The sequence below is a fragment of the Metarhizium acridum genome (genome assembly GCF_019434415.1).
Source record: "Metarhizium acridum strain ARSEF 324 chromosome Unknown scaffold_31, whole genome shotgun sequence".
NCBI lineage: Eukaryota > Fungi > Ascomycota > Sordariomycetes > Hypocreales > Clavicipitaceae > Metarhizium > Metarhizium acridum.
In genome coordinates, this window is record NW_027094018.1 from 2,581,368 (window position 1) to 2,600,672 (window position 19,305).

The following is a 19,305-nucleotide window of genomic DNA, read 5'->3' on the forward strand; positions in this document are numbered from 1 at the left end:
GCAGAAACACGGTTGCAATGCAACAATACCACACGTGTGACGCTAGTCTCTGAATACACGACCGCATGCCACGGCTGGATATTGACACCGTCTCTATCGCTGTTCCGCTTCCGCTATCATTCTCAACTAACATACACGTCCGTCCCCCCCCCGCTCTGAATCATCTACCACAAGTCCTACTGGTACGATCCTAAGTGCTGATGGGAACCATACAGGATACCACTGTTTCTCTCGAGCATCCAATTTCGTAAATCAAATGAGCGCACGTAAAATCCATGCAACGCCACCTCTGGATTCAGATACCACATGCTCACAAAAACTATAACCCACCCGCCCAGTTGTCATGTTGGATTGCGAGGGAAAAAATATAAAAATAGAAAAGCTACCAAGCGCCAGGAACGCCGCCTAATCAATGCAACACAGTGGGAAAGGATGGCTTGGATAGGTTGTGATGAATGCAACAAACCATTTTTTAGTTCCAATTCTACTACAACCGTGGGCCGGGCTTGATGCTGTCCACAACATCTTGTACAGAGACAAATGCACCTGCATCGCCATCCGCCCCGAGATCTTCAAGTAGCACACTGGTTTGGGCAAAGAGCTTTTCAAGAGATGCTTGCGAAGATTTGCCCAGGGACGCTGTCCATGAATTAGCAACAAGACTTGGCGTAGACAGATGCTGCGCTCACAACGACACTTACCCAAAATAGCCGAGTTGAGTTCCTCTGCAACAACTACCCTGCCCTTCTTATCAAGCAGGTGGCTAACTGTTGGTTCCACAACAGGATTGGAATACGCCACCAACGCCCAAATTTCCCCAAGTGCTTTGCTGACTTCAACTCGCGGGTCTCCTGCATATGTGGCCCCCAGGGTTTGTCCGTAGCTGAGCATTTCTTGTTCCAGCCTCAGCAACTCGAACTGAGCGCCTTGCATATCGGCTTCGAAATTCGTATGCTCGTTCCAAGCCATATCGTCCCCGCCGTTGACGTCAACGTCCATGTTCTGCGAAATAGGGCTGGAGCCGGGTCTATGTCCGTTGCTCAGTTTCGAGTCAATTGCGGATCTCAGCTGTGCCGTCTTCCGGACCATTTCAATAAATTTCCGGCAACACAACTTGAAATGAACTTGTGTATTTTCTTTGAATACTTGTGGGTAGTAAACGTGTGTGTGCTTCAACGCACGGTCAATCTCACCATCAAGAATGGCTTTTCGAATCTCTACATTATGTGTTAGTACCAGCGACCAGCAAGTGGAGAGTTGTCAGCCTACTTTGCCTGTTGTTAGCGTCTTCGTCATCCTTGACGTTGATTCCGTCGACAGTGACATTAGGATCCAAGTTCAAAGCCTCTTTCTGCAACTTGATATCTTCTGCAAAAGCTCGGGCTGTTTCCACATAGCCATCATGCTGCAAGAACTGTAAAACCAGGGCCTGTATGAGGTCTGTTTCGCCCAGTCCAGGCTCAAGCCTGGAGACGTCAGTCTTTTCGATATCATCTTGGATTTTTCTCCGTTGCTCCTATCTCCCGTTTAGTAGGTGTGGTGGCATGGCGCATTGTCTGAAAACATCGCACAAGATACTCACTCTCATCATATCATCAATGTCATAAACAAAGGGCGTTTGCCCAAAATTGACCATGATATGTTCTCCTGGCTTCTTCAGACTAACAGCAGGGAAAACCTTAGTTTGGGTGACGTCGTTGACGGCCACACCTGCACATGGACTATCAGCAGAGCCACCCACACGGCATTGTCCCACGATCAAGGAGGCTTACCGATCTTGACGCCATTCTTGGTAAAAAAAGCAGTGTGGTCGCGGAAGTTGACGCCGCAGCCAATGACATCTCCTGTGCTGAACGTTGGACCAAATGGCCGTCCCGTATTGTTCCCAGTAAAGCAACGGCCGTCATCTCCGTGATACCCCCAAGAATTTTCTTCCCAACCTACTGGCCGCGACATGGTCGCACCTTTTGTGGCAAACCCAATGGCAATGGTAGTGCTACTATACTGTCAGCTTGCTCTTGCGTTGACGGATATCCAAACATGATTTCCAGGTCCACATGACTTACTCGTCGCGTTTTCCGCATAGGATGTGAACCTCGTAATAGTATATTCCACATTCTGCGGGCATGGGGTAGTCGGCTCGCACCGCAGCCGCCTCGTGATCCCTGTCTTGGTGACCTCTGGGCCCGATGAACTTCAAAGATCGCGCAGCTTCCAAAAACTCAATAGACCCCCAAGAATCACCAGGGTTCCAGCGACTCGGCAGCGGCGTCAGTTCGTCCTCCAACTTTGGCCAACTCAGTCGCTCCAGGCTCGTGCGGGGCAGTCCTGGCCCGGTACTAACTGACGAGGGATACATCCTCAGTCCGGGTTGACTGCGAGCCAATTCAGTCGCCATCTCGTGGTTGTGTTCCTTCAAAGCCTCGTTCCGAGCTTGAAGCCTGGACTTGTGCGCAGCTTCCAACTTGTGAACATAGGTGGACTCGGACAGATATGACGGGACGAAGAACGAATCGTGGTCTTTGGCAGCAGTATCTGAGCTTTCTGAATACATCGGAGCCATAAACATATCGAAGCCGCGAGAAAAGGAAGGTAAGGTGCCACTGGCCTTCCACATGGTCGCCAGATCGTTGAGGCTGGAGTCGTCCAGGTTGTTGGTATCGCGACGCGACGTCGCCGAGGCGAGGCCGGGAACAGGATCGAGCAGCAGACCACGGCTGGGACTCAAGATGGACGTGCGGGAAGGATGCGTGTAGAAACGAGAGCTGGCTCTGGAGCGATGCGGCGGTTCGGGGGTGTACGTGGCGGCGTTGCGGGAATGCGGTCGGCCAGAGCTTCCAGCTGACGAGTCTGAGTCGGAGAAACCAGATGAGCCATGCTGCTCCAAGCTAGCCATGATATACAGGTCCGGAAAGTGCGAAGGGGGTGTTCTGCGTGCCTGGAGGGTCAAGTTGGCCGGGTGGTGCGGATCGGTGGTAGTTGCCGCGATGTTGTGATGTTGTTCGACAAGGTGGTTCAAGAGTGGGCGAGCTATGCACGTAGGCGGTACCTGACCGGCTATGTTCGACCAGACGAGAGTTCGGCACCCAAGTTGGTGACCCTTGAAAGGCCAAGCTGCTTGCTTGATCGGACCAGTGTGCCTGCAAGTGTGCCACTCTACTCAAGTATGTTAGCCGACTGGCAAGATACAGAGCTGCTGAGCTTCGGCTCGGCTACGATGGAGCCCTGGTTCAAAGCGATGTGTTGGTCTCTTTCCCCAGCGGTTTTCTGTCACGGCCCGAGCGGTGATTGAAACGCTGCACAGGTTTGGAATGAAAGGTTGGTCGAGTGATACGAGGGTGTCGTCGGCAAACGCTGGGTAGATGCCAGCGCTTGGAGGATCAGACACCTGGTGATTCCATGGGTAAGTACGGAGAACGGAGTACAGGGTGCAGAGCTAAGAGTCTGGTACAGAGTACAAAGTACCAGACCGACACCTGGGCATGCTGGCACTGCCTGGCGGCACCTGAGCAGTGGGCCGCGCGCAGGCGCCAGCACTGATGACATGGCAAGTTGATCTATCTGGTGGTAGTGGGACATGGGGAACATTGAACGTTTGGAACGCTGAAGCCGCCATTAATCACTGGTGGACGCCTGGACGGCGGCACATTGGATCCACTGCCCCAGCCTCTCATGGGCTCTCCATGGTTGAATGGCCAGCGACCCGATGATGCCAAGAGACTGGACGAGAGGCCGACATGTCGTGATTATGACGGCTTCTTACGACTCTAGCATGCCCAAAATTGGCTTGTGTTTGCCTCTTGTCACCGAAATTCTTGCCGGTGCAAACATGCATAAAGGCATGCCCAACAGCGAGCGGCAGAGGAGCTGGGCACAAATGTCCGCCCTTCGTGTCTGCTCACATGTGCACGTACTCCGGCTGCAAGTGCTCCATTCCTAGTACCAGACAAGACCCTAGTGCCATGTCCAACGCCTTCCTAATAAATAACGGAGTACAGGCCATATGCGTCCTTTTGATGGAACAACCGAATGAACATAGAGCTCGACAAGTCCAAGTCGGTCCGGTAGTCTGTCTCCGCACCTTTTTATGGGTGGCTTCTACGGAGTACCGCCATGGTTGTTTGACATTATCAGGTACATGTATGGGCCTTGGTTTTCAGGGTTCGAAGCAGCCTCGATAGAAAAAGACCTGTTCAAAACACCAAACATCGAATATTGCCAGTGTTAGATTTCGCCTGGCGAAAATTAGAAGCGCCAATATGCCCTTTTTAAATTATGGCAGTAGAAGCCGCATATATAATACGAACTGATTGAGACTAGTCGAGCTGCACGTCCGGAAACCCGAGCTGCGTGTTTGGGTGTTCCAGCACCAAGTCGACAGTGCGCATGAGCGTTGCCATGGGGGCAACAAAAGATTGCCTTCCGGGCAGCATGCTCCACTAATTGCCTATTTAGTCAACGCTCCACCAAATCAATCTACAGCATAACTTTCCAGGACCAGCACCAATAATGCCTTACTTTTCTACCTTCTAACTATGGGTAAGTTTTAAGGGAGGGAGAGAGAAGGTAAAAGAACAGATATTAATTTTCATAATTGTATCTCTTATTGATGGACTTATGATATGTAAATTATTTTCATGAGAGATACAGACTTAGGATATTTATACTCTAATAGGTGACTTGGTACGCCAATAGCAATGCTCTGACGCATGTGCCGCCGACCCTCGCAACACACGGCATCCACCACCGAAATCGGCCCCCGGCTCTGACTGCTTTTTTCCCCCAAGAAAAATCCGGTTCCGATCTCCATCCTCCCAAAAGGATAATCTACTCACCACCTTCTATCTCCCCTTTTCCCCAAACTCCCAATCCGCACATTCGCCAATCCCTTTCATCGCCAATCTCCTCTTCCTCCGTACACAATGGCCTCAAGAGGTTTCTCCAAGTCTCTGCGTGCAGCTCGCCAGCTGGCTGCTCCTCGTGTCCAGCAGCGCTCGTACATCGCTGCCAGACAACTGGTGCGAGCTGCTACTGCTGCTCGTCCTGTCGTCGCTATTGCTCAGCAGCAGGTTCGTGGTGTCAAGACCATCGACTTTGCCGGTCACAAGGAGGATGTTTATGGTATGTCTTTTTTTGTATCCAATTGACGCCGTTACTGACGGTTATGAGCTAACGGCTACTTTTTTGTACAGAGCGCTCCGACTGGCCTCAGGAGAAGCTCCTTGTGAGTCACCACCCGAATTGCTTAGAAGCAGGATACAATTCATCACGGAATCTTTTTGAGAGGTCAATTGGCGCATTGCAAGTGCTAACCCGCAGTAGGACTACTTCAAGAACGATACTTTGGCCCTCATCGGCTACGGCTCGCAGGGCCACGGCCAAGGTCTGAACCTCCGGGACAACGGCCTCAACGTCATCGTCGGTGTTCGCAAGAACGGCAAGTCCTGGCAGGATGCTATTCAGGATGGCTGGGTTCCTGGAAAAAACCTGTTCGAGGTTGACGATGCCATCTTACGTGGTACCATTGTTATGAACCTTCTCTCCGACGCCGCTCAGTCGGAGACGTGGCCTGCTATCAAGCCCCAGCTCGTTGAGGGCAAGGTAAGCAGCTACCATTCCTTGTAACAGAAATGAAAATAATGAATAAGGCTAACTTTTTTTTTTTTCCCCAAGACTCTCTACTTTTCTCACGGTTTCTCCCCCGTGTTCAAGGACCTCACCAAGGTCGATGTTCCCAGCAACATCGATGTCATTCTTTGCGCTCCCAAGGGCTCCGGCCGCACCGTCCGATCCCTCTTCCGTGAGGGTCGTGGTATCAACTCCTCTTTCGCCGTTTACCAGGATGTGACCGGCAAGGCCAAGGAGAAAGCCATTGCCATGGGTGTCGCCATTGGCTCTGGCTACCTGTACGAGACTACCTTTGAGAAGGAGGTCTACTCTGACTTGTACGGTGAGCGTGGCTGCCTAATGGGTGGTATTCACGGCATGTTCCTTGCCCAGTACGAGGTCCTGCGCGAGCGTGGCCACAGCCCCAGTGAGGCCTTCAACGAGACTGTAGAGGAAGCCACCCAGAGCTTGTACCCCCTGATTGGTGCCAACGGCATGGACTGGATGTTCGAGGCCTGCTCTACCACTGCCCGCCGAGGTGCCATTGACTGGACCCCCAAGTTCAAGGACGCCCTGAAGCCCGTCTTTAACAACCTGTACGACAGCGTCAGGGACGGAACCGAGACTCAGCGATCTCTGGACTACAACAGCCAGCCCGACTATCGCCAGAAGTACGAGGCTGAGATGGAAGAAATCCGAAATCTGGAGATCTGGAGAGCCGGCAAGGCTGTTCGGTAAGTTGCAAACGGATTTCTCGTTCAGATTATAGTGGCTTACTAACTCTTGTTTTGTATAGTGCTCTGCGACCCGAGAACCAGAAATAAGCTGTGTAATTATTTTTGCCGTTCGATTGTTCACACAAGGGAGTCTTTGGAAAATGGGTTGGCTTGACCCGGATTTGTACTTGTTAGATACTCAGAGGGAGGGGATCTGCTATGCAGAGCTGTGATACCGAATAAAAGTATTGACATGTCATGTTGAAACTAGGTCTTGAAATGACGCCGGGTGTATTTTGTAACTGCAATGTCCTGCCTATGCCTTTATGTGCTTTATACTTGGTGGACCCCGAAGGTCGGCGAAATGGGGCAATCAGTACGATTGCACCACTCGTGCGGTCCAAGACATGAGTGGCCCAGCGCGATGCCTCGACTGGAGCCGTCCAACCGGCTACATGTACTCCGTACGGAGTGGTCTGAATGTCAAGCTCGGATGTTGGTATTAGCCTCGACAGCCTGCCAGGTGTCATCACCTTGGCAGAGTAACTCCTCCCTTCCCAGGTACCAGAGAGAGTCCGATTTTGATGCCGGCAGTCTGCAGAACCTTCATCAAATTCTCCATCGCGCTGCGTCGCCTCCCAACTTGCAATGAGGGCGAAGCAGACTGAAATTGCCACTGCCACGCCCACAATCTCCAACTCGGCAGCACCACCTATCAACCGCACATCATCCAAAAAAACCACACCAGCATGCTCGTAAACGAAAACATCTTCACTGTAATAGGCGTGCTTCTCGTACCAGCTTCTGTTTCCCTCTGTTCTCGACTGTACCAGCATATGTCGAGCTTGACCACGAACAAGAAAACTCCTCTCGTGCAAGCCACCAATCCGCATTGGCTGACTTGGGCACGTCCGGCACGCCGAAACCGTCGAAGCGCCTGACTAAGCTTGTCCCGCCAGTCCGGACTCCCGAACAACGTTCCCACGTCGAGTCGACAAGGCCTGATTCACACATGAATCACGGATGAATCCATCTTTGTTTGCTTGCCCAAAAGTAGCGACTATCGGGCCCAAACCAGGCAGAACCGGTCTGCAGCTTCCCCTGGCAAAGTAGCGAGAAAATGCACTGTGCGTCCTGGGCCAACACCTCCCTTCACCAACCCACGCACCATCGGAGCGTCCAACGGTTGAAGATCATGCTGCTGGAATGCCGCATGCCACCCACTCGATGCCCTTGTAGATGCTTCCAGCATATTCGTTTAAATGTACAAGCTCGGCGTTGGCGAGGCGTTTTGTAGAGATACTTGCGGATGCCATGGCACATCTGTATATATTTGATGCTCAAGGCTGGGGGCTTCTGGTAATGAACATGTCGGAAACAAGACTATTTCCATTCAGTCGCCGATATTTACATTCAAAGCTCCCCATAGTGTGCCTGAAGATACCACAGTATATTAATCACTTCGCTGTTGACACAGACCCAATTCTAACAGTAATGTACATGCAGCACGCCAACCCCAATGTATCCTTTTAATTCTTGGGCCGTGCTTCCAATGACTTGCTCCCGAAACCTTTGAAACGCCAACGGTCCAGTACCGTGATAACCCGAAATATGTGACACGTCAACCATGTGGCCCGACGAAGACGCCTAGCCAACTCCAACCCTCGCGAAATGGGAAAATGGAAATGAGAAAAGCAAGCAGCAAGACGAAAATAGTTGAGATAAAAAAAAAGGTCACCCATTAAGATGCGGCAGATATAGCAATAGGAGCCGGTGACGAAGCATTGATGCTAGGAGCGCTGTTCATCTCGACATCCCCTCCAGCATTGCTGTTGTTGGCACTGTTTTCTTCTTGGCCATTGGCTTTATTCTCCTTGCCGCTGCTATTATCAGCAGAAGCCGAAGCCGAAGCCGAAGCCGCCCCAGACTCGTCATTGTCATCATCGCCAGGCTTCTTTGTCATAGGAGCAGTCCAGCGAGGAATCTCCCAAACTACACCGGTAAAACTCTTCAGCTTGAAGCCACCTCGAGCCCATCTGCGGCAAGGCTTGCCGGATCGATCGAGCGCGCGAAGGCCAGCATTGATGGCTCCCTGGTTGGCCTTGGGGCCAAGTTTGGCTGCCTGCATTCTAGCGACAGCGGCGTGATCGATTGTGCCATCCTCCCTGCAGCAATGCATACGTTAGAAATTGAGTACGGACAGTATAAAAAAAACATCTGCCTGTTGCAAGGGATATGCTGGCGGCAAGACAAGACTTACAATCTGGGCTTCTTCTTGGGGCCAGGCTTTCCACGCGGCTTCGGCACTCCATCTATCGTAGTTGCAGACCTCTTTGCGCCTTTCTTTCGGCCATCTGTTGGAGGCGCCATTGACGCAGGTGCAGGAGTTCCCTCAGCTGCCGGTGTCGCAGCGTTGGAATCGGAAGCGTTGTCACCGTTCGACACGGCAGACACGGCCAAGTGGGCAGACGGAGCAGGCGAGTCCTTGGGCTCAGAAGAATCCTTTGGGGTGGGCGACTCAGCATCCGGAGATCCAGCGTGCATCACTTCGCGCAATCTAGACGCGGTAATTTTAAGAGTAACAAGCAACCCTGGCTTGCCGCCAGATTTACGCCGACCGTCAGCCTTTGGAGGCATTTTCGCTGATGTGGCCTTGGAACTGTCGGAACGTCGCGTAAGGTGCCTGAATAGTTCGTGATGTATTAGCGCATGTTCGGCTGTCGATATTTAAAATTTTCATCAGGTATATGTAGGCAACATACCTTGACCTAGGCAACTACTGTTTGACCGATTTCTGATGACAGAGGTGAGGTGTGTTTTTCCTTCTTTTTTTTTAGGAAAAAAGGCAGGCGAGGGTGAAGGAATATTCGTGGGTAGTGCTGTGGGCACGAGTCGATGACAAAGGCTACTGTGCTGTCAAGGTTTGTTCAATGGCTGTGATGCCGTATAGCGTCAATGGTGAAAGTGTGATTTAGTCGAGGCAGACCAGGGGCAGTCGTCGGGTGGCGTAGAGCTGTAGCGATGCTAGACTGCACTGTAGTCGCTGTTCTCAAGTCGCGGCGGCGGCGATGATGGTGCTGGTGATGATGGCGATGGAAAAAGGATGATGAATGGGGGAGAGTTGGGGACGGAGGCAGGGCGGAGGCACTTTCATTTTTTCTGGGGTTGCGTTGTCTCGTAGACCACGGTCTCATCCTCAATTTTCGGTGCCAGAGGCGGCGCACAAGAAATCGGGTAAAGGTTCTCTCTCTCTCGACGCTGGCGCAGGCTGGACCGTGACGCTCACCCAAGACCAACAGGCGAAGGGGGTGTGGGTTTTGGAGGTTCCTCTCCCGCCGCCGACCCTGCCTCTCTTTGCTGCCAATTGAGTGATGTTTCCTAAACTGGCTTAGCGCCAAGGGACCCAACCAAAAGGGGGGTGCATTACGTGCAAATAGATTCGGAACAAGAGGCGACATGTATTGTGCACCTAGATCCAGGTACACACTAGCACATCAAAGTTCATAGTGGCATGCGTCCAGTTACTTAGATACACCCTTCTGCAGCTAGATACCAGCATCCGTGGCTCCTTAAGTGTTGCATCCACAGGTGGGCAAGAGCAATCCTGACCGCGAATAGCATCGCGACAGCCGCACTTGAGCAAAGTACCGAGTGATGAAAGGAACAGAACAAAGGAAATTTGCTGACCCTGTAACATGGTGAAATGCACGACAAGGAGGCCGTCACGCATTATCTTTTGTGCCCAGAAACAACGCAGTGCGGTCATACAGGCTATATTTGCTTCCACTGGGTGGCTATTCGGTATTTCCGGATGTTTTGGTCTACAGGTGAAGACAAGGCCGCTCGAAACTCGGCCGTGGACCCCACTGCTATTTCTAACTACAAGGTAGGTAAATTACTAGAGTGCCCGAGTCCTCACAGGTGACGATTTCAAGTACCCGTCGACAAGCTTTCGCCGCTTCCATCTCCTTCCAGCCACCCTTCAGGTGCCAGGCGGCAAGGGAGCCTGAGTTGATGGCCACAGCCACTCGGCGCACGGAGGCATCACCGTCTCCTTGACGAGAACGAAGTCGGCATGCAACGCATGGTGCTATTGCGAGAGTGACACACGAACGCTTGCCCGCCTGACTCGTTCCATTCCTCAGGAACAACGTGTCGCGACCGCAATGACCCGGGGCATTTAATGCACCTTCGGAAGGACTATGGACTGTGGAAGGGGGTGGCACAAGGTTGAGCCTCATGGCTTTCTTCTAGGGCCGATCATGTTGTGAACAGCATATTTGGATGATCCTGTGCTACGCCAATCACTTCGCACCCGCTCTCGTCGTCAAGGACTCTGGCATGATTCTCTAACCGGACGAGCGTAGACACCTCAAACCATCTCTGCTATTGTCCGACCAGTGGTGGCAAGTCGCTCCCATTACGACTCCGTGACGGCGTCCGAAGAGGCGTCACGCAGCGGTTGAGCCAACAATATATTACAGGACAGAGCTTCTGTCAGATGGTTGGAAGACTGTGCCCCCAGCATCTACTGTCGACCAACACCGCGGCGCTCCAGACTCGTGAAATCGAAGCCTGATGGCTTTCGTTTGGCATAGTGAACATTCAGCTACAAGCATCAAATGACCAAAGTGTGGCCGAGTCAGCCAGTCAGCCAGCCAAACGCCAAAGGCACTCCACAGACTTCTAGCGAATAAGCCAGAAAAAGTAGCTATAGTCAATCCAATTTTAGACGCATCCGCGGCGTTCCAGGAAATTCCTTCCTGACAGAACTGCCTCAGTTAGCTACGCGGAATACGCGTGTAGTCGCCACGCAATCCCGTGCTAAGTCGTCATGGACAGATGAAAGCGCGGACACGGATAGCCCTGCAGACTTCTGAACCAAGCAAGAAAAAACTACGAGTCTACGACGATTGCTGGCTACGGGAAGATGAGCTGACCGAGGTGTGGGGTAGCTCGGCTTTATGAGTAAACCAACCACATGGACGCCCCGATGAATAATACTCCAATCTCTCTGCTCAGTGCTCCTGGCCGCCGACACCTCAAGTTGCTCAGTACAAGCCTAGTTACCTATAATCCATAAACACAATGGAGAATACTGACTTCAAATCTATCATTTACACAACGTCATCAGATGGGAAAGTAGCGTACACTATTCTGAACCGGCCAAAGAATTTCAACGCAATCGACCAGGATTGTCCCGGCTGAGCTATGGGCCGCTGTTCGTCTAGCCAACTTCGATTCCAAGTTACATTGTATCATTATCAAAGGGAATGGACCTGGATTCTGTGGGGGCTATGGCTTGGGCATTTATGCCGAACATGTCCAACGTGGCCAAACCGAAGGCGGTAGGATCTAAGCGAAGGCTACGATCCCTTCGAGGACTATTTGACGAAGCGACCGAGTGTTACTCGGAACTCTTCCGAAGCCGCGAACGCACCGTAACGTAAGTTCACGGGACATCTGTCGCAGGTGGAAGTGATATCGCCCTATGTTGCGACCTGGTCGTCCTGGCGGACGAGGCTCGGATTGGCTACGCGCCGAGTCGGGTATGGGGTTGTCCTACAACAGCCATGTGGGCGCATCGAATTGGTCCGGAAAAGGCGAAGAGAATGCTGTTTACGGGTGATCTCATAGATGGCAAGGAAGCTGCATCGATGGGCTTCGTTTTGATGTGTGTTCCTGGGGCTGAGTTGGAAGAGACAGTGAATCTGTTGGCGAACCGAATCAAGACTGTGCCTGTCAACCAGCTCTGGATGCACAAACAGGACATCAACAGTGTGATCGCGAGTTCTGTGCGGTCGAGCCAACGCTTGGCAACCATCTTTGATGGCATCACGCGAAATTCGCCCGAGGGCATTGTTTTTCAGAACACGGCGATGCTGTCCGGCTTCAAAATGCAGTGAAGAAGAGAGATGGACCTGGAAACAGCAAATCGTACAGAACAAAGTGGAAGAATAAGCTTTATAAGTTCACAATCCTTTTCAGCAATGGCAGATGTTCAGTAAGAAGTAGTCTTGGGTTCCATATCCGCAAGCTTCCTCTTTTGCCCTGAACGCAATTCTTGCTTGTCAGACCTGGATGAGTACAGGTGAATACTCGGACGGAAATGGGTAAAAGCACACATCGCTATTGAAGAAGAATTTCCTCTACTCGAACATCACGTTCGTGGAATGCTTCAAGATGCGAAGAGCCAACCTCGGTACGGCCGATAGAGCCCTTGTTTCTATGCCAGAGTGGATGATCGTCCTCGACTTTGTAGGGGAAGTCGATATGTTGGAGATGTGGATCGCCTTTCTTCCCTAAGCCATCTTCTCTCTCAAAGCTTAAATATGGATTGTCAAATGAATCAACGAAGCTTGAACTAACAGCAGGTTGCCCCAAGATGGCTTGCCCACATGAAAAGTCGTGGATATATGCCGGCCCAACAATACGGTAACAGGTCAAATCTTCGCGTTTTCGAAGTATAATGGGATCCTTGCAACCAAGGACGGCGTATATTTGATCGCCGGGTAGGCACATGTTTGAACAAATGCCGAATAGACTATTGTTTGCTCGATAGACGGACCATCCAGGCAGCGCGTTCAACATGGCCCAGATTACAAGCATGTCCAAAAAGGCATCTTGGCCGTTGGTTCTGCCGAAATCCTCAACGACCCAGTTCTTCAGCACAGACACCACTCCCATTAACTGGGGGTCATGTTGGTGACCGGTATTTTCGAACCAGTGACCACCTAGTAATGCCTGCGTGAGTTGAATTGTCGCCCCATGTTCCCACTTCTTAGTGTCCGTACCAAGTTGTTGCTTCAACATGGTCTTTACTCGTTGCTTCAACTCGTCTTCAGCACATCCTCTTGGTATGTGGCCGACGAGATTCGACACAAGTCCGCACTTTACCGCCTTGACACCCATCACGTCCCCTTGCATCATGTTCAAGCGAGCCTCGGAGTATCCAGTAGCAAAGTTGCGCCAAAAGTGGTGGGCAGGATTCTGCCCCGGAATGTTGGGCACCCAGCTCGGGCTCGCTGTAGAGTCGCAAAATGCTAGCATATCCAGCCTCGCGTCTTCTCTATATACGCTAAACATGAATTCTTTGCAGACGTCTCTGGCGTTTCGAGAGTAATCGGGACAAATCTTGTAGCTAGAGTCAATGAGACCCAGGAGCGAGTACACTCGATCTCTGTCGTCTCTGCACTGGCAAGAGCGCGTAAAATTGAGCAACGCAACCGGATGTCTGAACAATGTGGTTCGAAAGAGAGCCACGATATTGCTAACGTCGTGGACGAAACGAGTCAAAAAGGGCGAGTTTGTGTTGCCCAAAGCAATCTTGACTTCGATACATCCCACTGCTTGCCCAAATCTCGTCCAGGTGGTCGTTGAATATCCGGCAACGACGATGGCGGATGGCTTCGCCAGAACGATTTCCTGCCTGACCCAGAGCCTTGTGAACCAAGGTCTGGCAAAGAGCTTTTTCATCGCCAGCCACTCCCTTTGTTTGTACGAGAGGGCCGAATTCAAATCTCCTAATCTACTATTCGTCCCCGGGAGAGGGGACAATTCATATCTGGCAGGATCGAAACGTACGTTGGATCCAATGTGGTCGAGTATCTTCAAAGCCACGGAGCTATCATCTTCTTCAGGTCCAAGCCAAACAATGACCCGGTCAGCTTCTCGATATATTTCGCCCATGAGAAGAACCTGAGCCGCTCGCTCGACAAGATCGTCTTGGTTTATGCAGATGGAATCACACCAAAGATTTCGAGGCTGGTCTTGTTGTCTGAAGTGCCGCAGGGCAGTTGCTAGGCAAGGTCTAATTAGTTTTTTCCTCCGATGGAAACCTTGATAGATGACAATTGTCGTCATTTCCATCTGGTCACCCCAGAAATATGATACCGCCTCATATTTTGGAATGTCGGAAATTCCCGGGAGGAACTGTTGGTGTGTCAAGACGCCGGTCAGAGGATCATCAAACTCGCCAGCTAGGAGGGTCAGTACTCTTAGCTGAGACTTTTCCAGTGGGATATATTGATAATCCAGCATGATGTATGCTGAGGAGGGAAGGCTGTGGGTTTGAGTCGAGCAGCAATTCAGGGTCTTGAGGCCGCCAACGAATTGCTGAAAGGGGATGGATAGGAAGGACCACTCTCTCTTGCCACAAACGAATCTGTCTCGTTATATGTATACAACTTATGACGCAGTTCCTCTCAGAAACCGTCGTTACGCGCCAGTCAACTACGCAGAGCAGAAGTAAAGCATCTGCAGACCCGACCAGCGGCCGCATAACAAGCCGGCTTGCGTGTGCCACCCCGCTCTGTACAACACATTACAAATTCGAAAGGTCATTGGTAATATATACATGAGAACACTTTTTAGTCCCTGCACGAATCCGCCACAGGTTTTCTTCTCTGGAGGGAAGGGGGAGACGGAGGCTTGCATGACGTCCTTGTGGTAGGGTCACCTCGTACCGAGGCCCAGTTGCACGGGCCGAGACGCCATAACTTTTATTGCAACGGAGCGAGATAGTACTCCGGGGAGAAACATTTCACTTGATGCTGAGAGAATATCTAGAATGCTCAGGATACGTTATTGCACGAACGGAGGACCTGCTTTGCGAAACGCTCAGGTTGGGCAGTTAACCGGCATCAGGTAAACTAGTGTATAGGGTTAGGGTTGTAGAGGCATATACTAAGACTGGGGTTGAGTAACTTTTATAGATGGTCAGCTTGAGTAACTGTATTTTACGGATGGAAGATTACCGTAGTTATAACTAATATAACTCTTAACGCCTCACGTAAATAGTGATAGGGGGTGCTGGTATATTCGAGACTAATTTTACATGGTATACTTGTGCTATGCTCTTAGCTATAGGCTCGAGTTTCCTCGTACTTGTAAGAAACATACTTAATGATAAGTGTGAGCGGTAGTTGTAGAAGAAGTCGTCACGCTAGCATATAAAACTCACCATCGTGAGACGACCTGATGCAACTTAAACTCGTTCCATTCCTCCAGTCTCCTCAAGCAGCCAGTTGTAGTGTAAAATCGGACTTTCAGAGATGCAAAAGTATTTTACCTGCGCCGCCGGGAGCTGAAGGGTCCTCTCCACTCTCAAGCAAGCCTTTGGCGCAATTGGAATATCCGTTTGTGCCTGCTCCGCGAAGAGGCACCGAGTCGTATCTATTGCTGGTCAATCAAATGTTGGGGAAAGCATTGCGCCATACCTTGCTAACATGTACTTTGCCGTTTTATTTACTGCTTTTCTGGTCATTTTAATAGTCAAGTGTAGCCTAAGCTAGATGGGATCAGCTGTGGAATCGCGGGAACAGAATGAAGCGGTGAAAGAGCTATAGCCCCCAGATCTTGAACCATTCTATGCATTAAAGAAGATTGAACGTGATCTTTTGTGTCAGAATATTCTCCACAAAAGACGTGAAGACTTTATCTAATCCTTCCTTATGCAAGACGGTAGCACGGCCCGACTCCTCAGAGGGGTCGACTTCGACGCCTACTTCGACAAGAATGATTATAATGTCGCTGAATCTCTCATTTAAAGAAACTATGAGAGAGGTCTTTATGGACTGGTCCAACCCATTTATGTCGGCGTTATAGTCTGAAATTACGCTTGTGATAACTTCGTGCCATCCAAGAAATACCAGCATCGTTTCCATCTTGTCCTGCCGGCGGGGATGAACTCCCAACGTTTCAGAACGATCTTAATACTCTCCTAGTTGAATTGGGTATGAATAATGCTCCCGCCACTTCTGCCGCGTGGTGGACATTTTACTTTGTTTTACTAATACCAACTCAGTTGTACGGGGGTTGTTGCCACTTATGTTGTGTAACAAGGCATTGGGAATGCAACCCTGTCTCGGGCATGCCAGAAGCGGGCTACCGTGAAAGGTTAAGAGTGCTGATTGACGTGTCAAACTGACCTTGCTTTTTCTCCTCTTCCCAGTAGTTCCAAGTGTGTAAAACAGATGGCGGCAAGCTTCATGTCTCTACCCGAGTTGGGTTTGGCCCGCATCTTGGGTGCTCTCTTTTTATTAATTTCCACTAGAATAGCCAAATAAGAGCTCATATCTGGTCCTTATATATAATTGCAATTAACCCGCCTAGCTGTATAAGTTAGGTGTTTTCCAAGGTGTAAATCCTCATGTCGATTCTTGCAAGAAACGCATAGATACGACATGATGTCTCAAATAGGGTCAAGGGAAATATTTTATAAGATGAAAATTAGTTCCGAATATTTTTCTAGAAAATTTCAAGCCATGACTTGGCTTCGGGGTTCCTAGAAAGAGGGATAACCACCTTTACCGACGGAGGTTCCTCCACTTTTGGTAGGTGGTACAACGGACACACTACTTCGTATCGAACGTGTTATATTTGTGTTTGAAAACGATTAGCCTAATATGCATATGGATGCCTCGGCAGTAACTCCCATCGACGCGGCCGTGGCCACGTAGCAGGGAATTTGACCAGTAATAGAGAGTGTATGCATGTCTTGAGTCGGCTGGGTTTCTTTTCAGGCTGCTAGAACCTCTCTAAAATGCTCAACAACTCTTGTTGGGTTTCTTTGGGCCCACTGGGCAAGTTGATGTGTAACTACTACACCGTAGTTTTTTGGCAATTATTTCTTCCTCGTCATTTAATCTGCTTACCGCCTTTGCTGCGGTAGCTCCGCAAGTTATCATCCATGTCAAAGGGTCTATGGGTTAAGATGGTGTTGCATGTGCATGTGGTTGCGTCATGTTTCTCTCAGTTTGGGGGACGTCGGAAAGTATGCCTAACTTTTGATCGGACAAGAGCACCGATTCGATTACGTACAACAGTTGCTCCTCGCTCTGGAAAAGGTATTTGAACGCGGATTCCCGACAGTTCACTTCTCCTAGGACTCGACAACGGTCTTTTATTATCTAGATTTGTGAAACGTTTGAAAACTTTACCAAGTCCTTGCCAGATATCATGAAAACGCACATACAAGACTAGACGCACCGACATACCTCGAAAACGTTCTCTGACTCGAAGGGATAGGAGTATAGGAAACGTTTGCTTATCAATGTTCTTGATCAGTATGCATAAAATGAACGGGACAGACATTACGCGTATCTTTCCCTTTCCAGCGATCCGAAGGACGGATGGAAAAAGGTAACGTTCATGCAGGTTGCCAACGCTGTGAACTTTGTAGGTCACGAACTGGTTCGGCGATTTGCCGACTGCCGATATCAGAGTGAGGATTTCCCACGATAGCGTACATCGGCCCTGGAGATATACGCTACGTTATGTTCATGCTGGCCTGTATCAGAGCACGGCACAAGGCTTTCTTCTTGTCGCCTCGGATAGCCTCGAGGGCCAGATATCTCTCCTCAAAGCGACCAATTGTAGAGCTCCATATTTTGCAGAAGGTTATCTGGAGACAATTCTACCGTGGCTGGAAAGACACCCAATGCCCGTTATTCCAGCCGCGGCCCCTCAAGTCTGGCTTGAGTCGGAGCCCGTCTCACTGCCCTACGATCGGTCGTACGAGGATGGCAGATGGGATCCCCAGGTGGTACTACATACCGGCGGCAGCACTGGTATCCCAAAACCTGTTGTCGTGCTGCAAGAGTGTTTCACTATTTTTGATGGGCTCCGAAACGGTCCTGAATTTCATGACACTATTAGTGCTTTTGCTCACTTATTCATGGTTAAGACGCTTTCTATTCCGATGCCTGAGTTCCACGTCGCTGGCGTTGCTCTGGTGATAAACGCGGGTATCTTTTACGGCGCGACTTTGGTGTACGGAGTTGCAGATGGGCCATTGAGTGCTGACCTGGCAATTCTAAGCTTAGTACACTCTGGTGCAGATGCAGCTACTCTCCCACCGTCTGTTGTGGAAAAAATGAGCCTGACAGAGGTGGGCATTTCTGTGTTGGCTGGTCTTGATATCGTGGCATTCGGTGTAGGTGAGTCCCCAACACTGTCTTCCATCATAGGGGCATCTTTGCTCACGTACAACCTTTATCTGTAGGTAGTCTTGCCCCGGCGGCTGGTGGCATGCTCGTTGAGAGTCGTGTCGCTTTAGGTAGCTTAATTTCCTCTACCGAGTAAGTTGTCTGGTCACCTGTCTGGCCCTGTGGGGACTAATACCGGAGTAGATGTCTCCCGTATACGATCCATTTCCAAAACTGTGGCAGCATTTTATTGTAAATGAAAAAGATATGGGCGCCGAGTTCATGCCAGCTGAGGTGAATCTTGAAGCTTACGAAATGGTTCTCCGCAATGACGATGAGAATGATCCCGGACGCAAAGCGTTTTTTTACAACTTGCCTGAAAAGACTGAGTGGCGGACCGGCAACCTTTATGAGCCACACCCAACGCTGCCCAACCATTGGAGATATATTGGAAGGGCTGACAATATTATTGTATTTTCCAACTGCGAGAAGTTGAACTCAGTTACTATAGAGGAAGCGGTTCAAGGCCACAAGGCTGTGAAGGGAGCGATCGTGGTCGGGGATCAAAGGTTCCAGCCTGCGCTCAATGTAGAACCAGTCGAGATACCCGCAAACAATGTGGCAGCAGAAGCTCTCCTCCAAGACGTGTTGTCTCTTGTCCAGGAAGTAAATAAGGCGACCGTGGCTCATGGACGCATCTCACGCGACATGATTGTTCTTTAGAGTCCAGCTATTCCATTCTCGCGAGCGCCAAGGGGACTGTTCAACGAAACCCGACCATGAGAGCCTATGCGAATTTTATTAACGAACTATATCAAAAATGCGATGAGGGTTCTCATTCGCACGAGACCGTTTATTTAGATTTGACAAGCGAAAGCACTTTGACTCAATCGATTGTAGATGTCTTAGGGCACCAATTTGGTAATTCTAACGTAAATTTAGACAGCGATCTCTTCATCTCTTTAGTGTGGGCATGGACTCGTATCAACGCCAAAGGCCCCTTTCAATGGAAAAAGGCTGCTATTTATCGGGGACCCCGATAAGCCCCAAAACGC

At 50.3% G+C, this 19,305-nt stretch overlaps 7 protein-coding genes across 7 annotated transcripts; 4 read left to right on the forward strand and 3 right to left on the reverse strand.

Moving 5' to 3' along the window:
• Window positions 1-487: 487 nt before the first annotated feature.
• J3458_005679 (uncharacterized protein) lies at window positions 488-3,396 on the reverse strand (the record flags this gene model as incomplete). Its single annotated transcript, XM_007811955.2, has 7 exons — window positions 2,939-3,396; window positions 2,067-2,850; window positions 1,773-1,996; window positions 1,583-1,710; window positions 1,270-1,516; window positions 702-1,217; window positions 488-639 (listed from the first exon to the last, which is right to left on the reverse strand). The coding sequence occupies exons 2-7, from the start codon at window positions 2,615-2,617 to the stop codon at window positions 488-490; spliced, it is 1,818 nt and encodes a 605-aa protein (XP_007810146.2). The 5' UTR covers window positions 2,618-2,850; window positions 2,939-3,396.
• Window positions 3,397-4,719: 1,323 nt separating this feature from the next.
• On the forward strand, window positions 4,720-7,609 carry ILV5_1 (Bifunctional acetohydroxyacid reductoisomerase). The gene is made up of 5 exons (XM_007811954.2): window positions 4,720-5,121; window positions 5,193-5,224; window positions 5,323-5,601; window positions 5,674-6,341; window positions 6,404-7,609. The coding sequence occupies exons 1-5, from the start codon at window positions 4,923-4,925 to the stop codon at window positions 6,429-6,431; spliced, it is 1,206 nt and encodes a 401-aa protein (XP_007810145.2). The 5' UTR covers window positions 4,720-4,922; the 3' UTR covers window positions 6,432-7,609.
• Window positions 7,586-9,620, reverse strand: J3458_005681 (uncharacterized protein). The gene is made up of 3 exons (XM_007811953.2): window positions 9,086-9,620; window positions 8,584-9,006; window positions 7,586-8,488 (listed from the first exon to the last, which is right to left on the reverse strand). The coding sequence occupies exons 2-3, from the start codon at window positions 8,958-8,960 to the stop codon at window positions 8,065-8,067; spliced, it is 801 nt and encodes a 266-aa protein (XP_007810144.2). The 5' UTR covers window positions 8,961-9,006; window positions 9,086-9,620; the 3' UTR covers window positions 7,586-8,064.
• A 2,051-nt stretch (window positions 9,621-11,671) lies between these two features.
• J3458_005682 (uncharacterized protein) lies at window positions 11,672-12,229 on the forward strand (the record flags this gene model as incomplete). Its single annotated transcript, XM_066118940.1, has 1 exon — window positions 11,672-12,229. Exon 1 carries the CDS (start codon window positions 11,897-11,899, stop codon window positions 12,227-12,229), a length of 333 nt encoding a protein of 110 aa, XP_065976462.1. The 5' UTR covers window positions 11,672-11,896.
• Window positions 12,230-12,452: 223 nt separating this feature from the next.
• J3458_005683 (uncharacterized protein) lies at window positions 12,453-14,363 on the reverse strand (the record flags this gene model as incomplete). Its single annotated transcript, XM_007811951.2, has 1 exon — window positions 12,453-14,363. One exon carries the CDS (start codon window positions 14,361-14,363, stop codon window positions 12,453-12,455), a length of 1,911 nt encoding a protein of 636 aa, XP_007810142.2.
• Window positions 14,364-17,763: 3,400 nt separating this feature from the next.
• Window positions 17,764-18,407, forward strand: J3458_005684 (uncharacterized protein; the record flags this gene model as incomplete). The annotated part of the gene is made up of 2 exons (XM_007811950.2): window positions 17,764-18,262; window positions 18,328-18,407. 2 exons carry the CDS (start codon window positions 17,764-17,766, stop codon window positions 18,405-18,407), a joined length of 579 nt encoding a protein of 192 aa, XP_007810141.2.
• Window positions 18,408-18,517: 110 nt separating this feature from the next.
• On the forward strand, window positions 18,518-18,973 carry J3458_005685 (uncharacterized protein; the record flags this gene model as incomplete). The annotated part of the gene is made up of 1 exon (XM_066118941.1): window positions 18,518-18,973. The coding sequence occupies one exon, from the start codon at window positions 18,518-18,520 to the stop codon at window positions 18,971-18,973; it is 456 nt and encodes a 151-aa protein (XP_065976463.1).
• Window positions 18,974-19,305: the final 332 nt, after the last annotated feature.

Bases quoted from the DNA above. Each gene is read 5' to 3' on its own strand.
- ILV5_1 (XM_007811954.2), top strand. From the start codon at position 4,923: ATGGCCTCAAGAGGTTTCTCCAAGTCTCTGCGTGCAGCTCGCCAGCTG. The intron at 5,122-5,192 runs GTATGTCTTTTT...TTTTTTGTACAG, and splicing joins TCACAAGGAGGATGTTTATG to AGCGCTCCGACTGGCCTCAG. The intron at 6,342-6,403 runs GTAAGTTGCAAA...TGTTTTGTATAG, and splicing joins AGAGCCGGCAAGGCTGTTCG to TGCTCTGCGACCCGAGAACC.
- J3458_005681 (XM_007811953.2), bottom strand. From the start codon at position 8,960: ATGCCTCCAAAGGCTGACGGTCGGCGTAAATCTGGCGGCAAGCCAGGG. The intron at 8,489-8,583 runs GTAAGTCTTGTC...GCATTGCTGCAG, and splicing joins CCCAAGAAGAAGCCCAGATT to GGAGGATGGCACAATCGATC.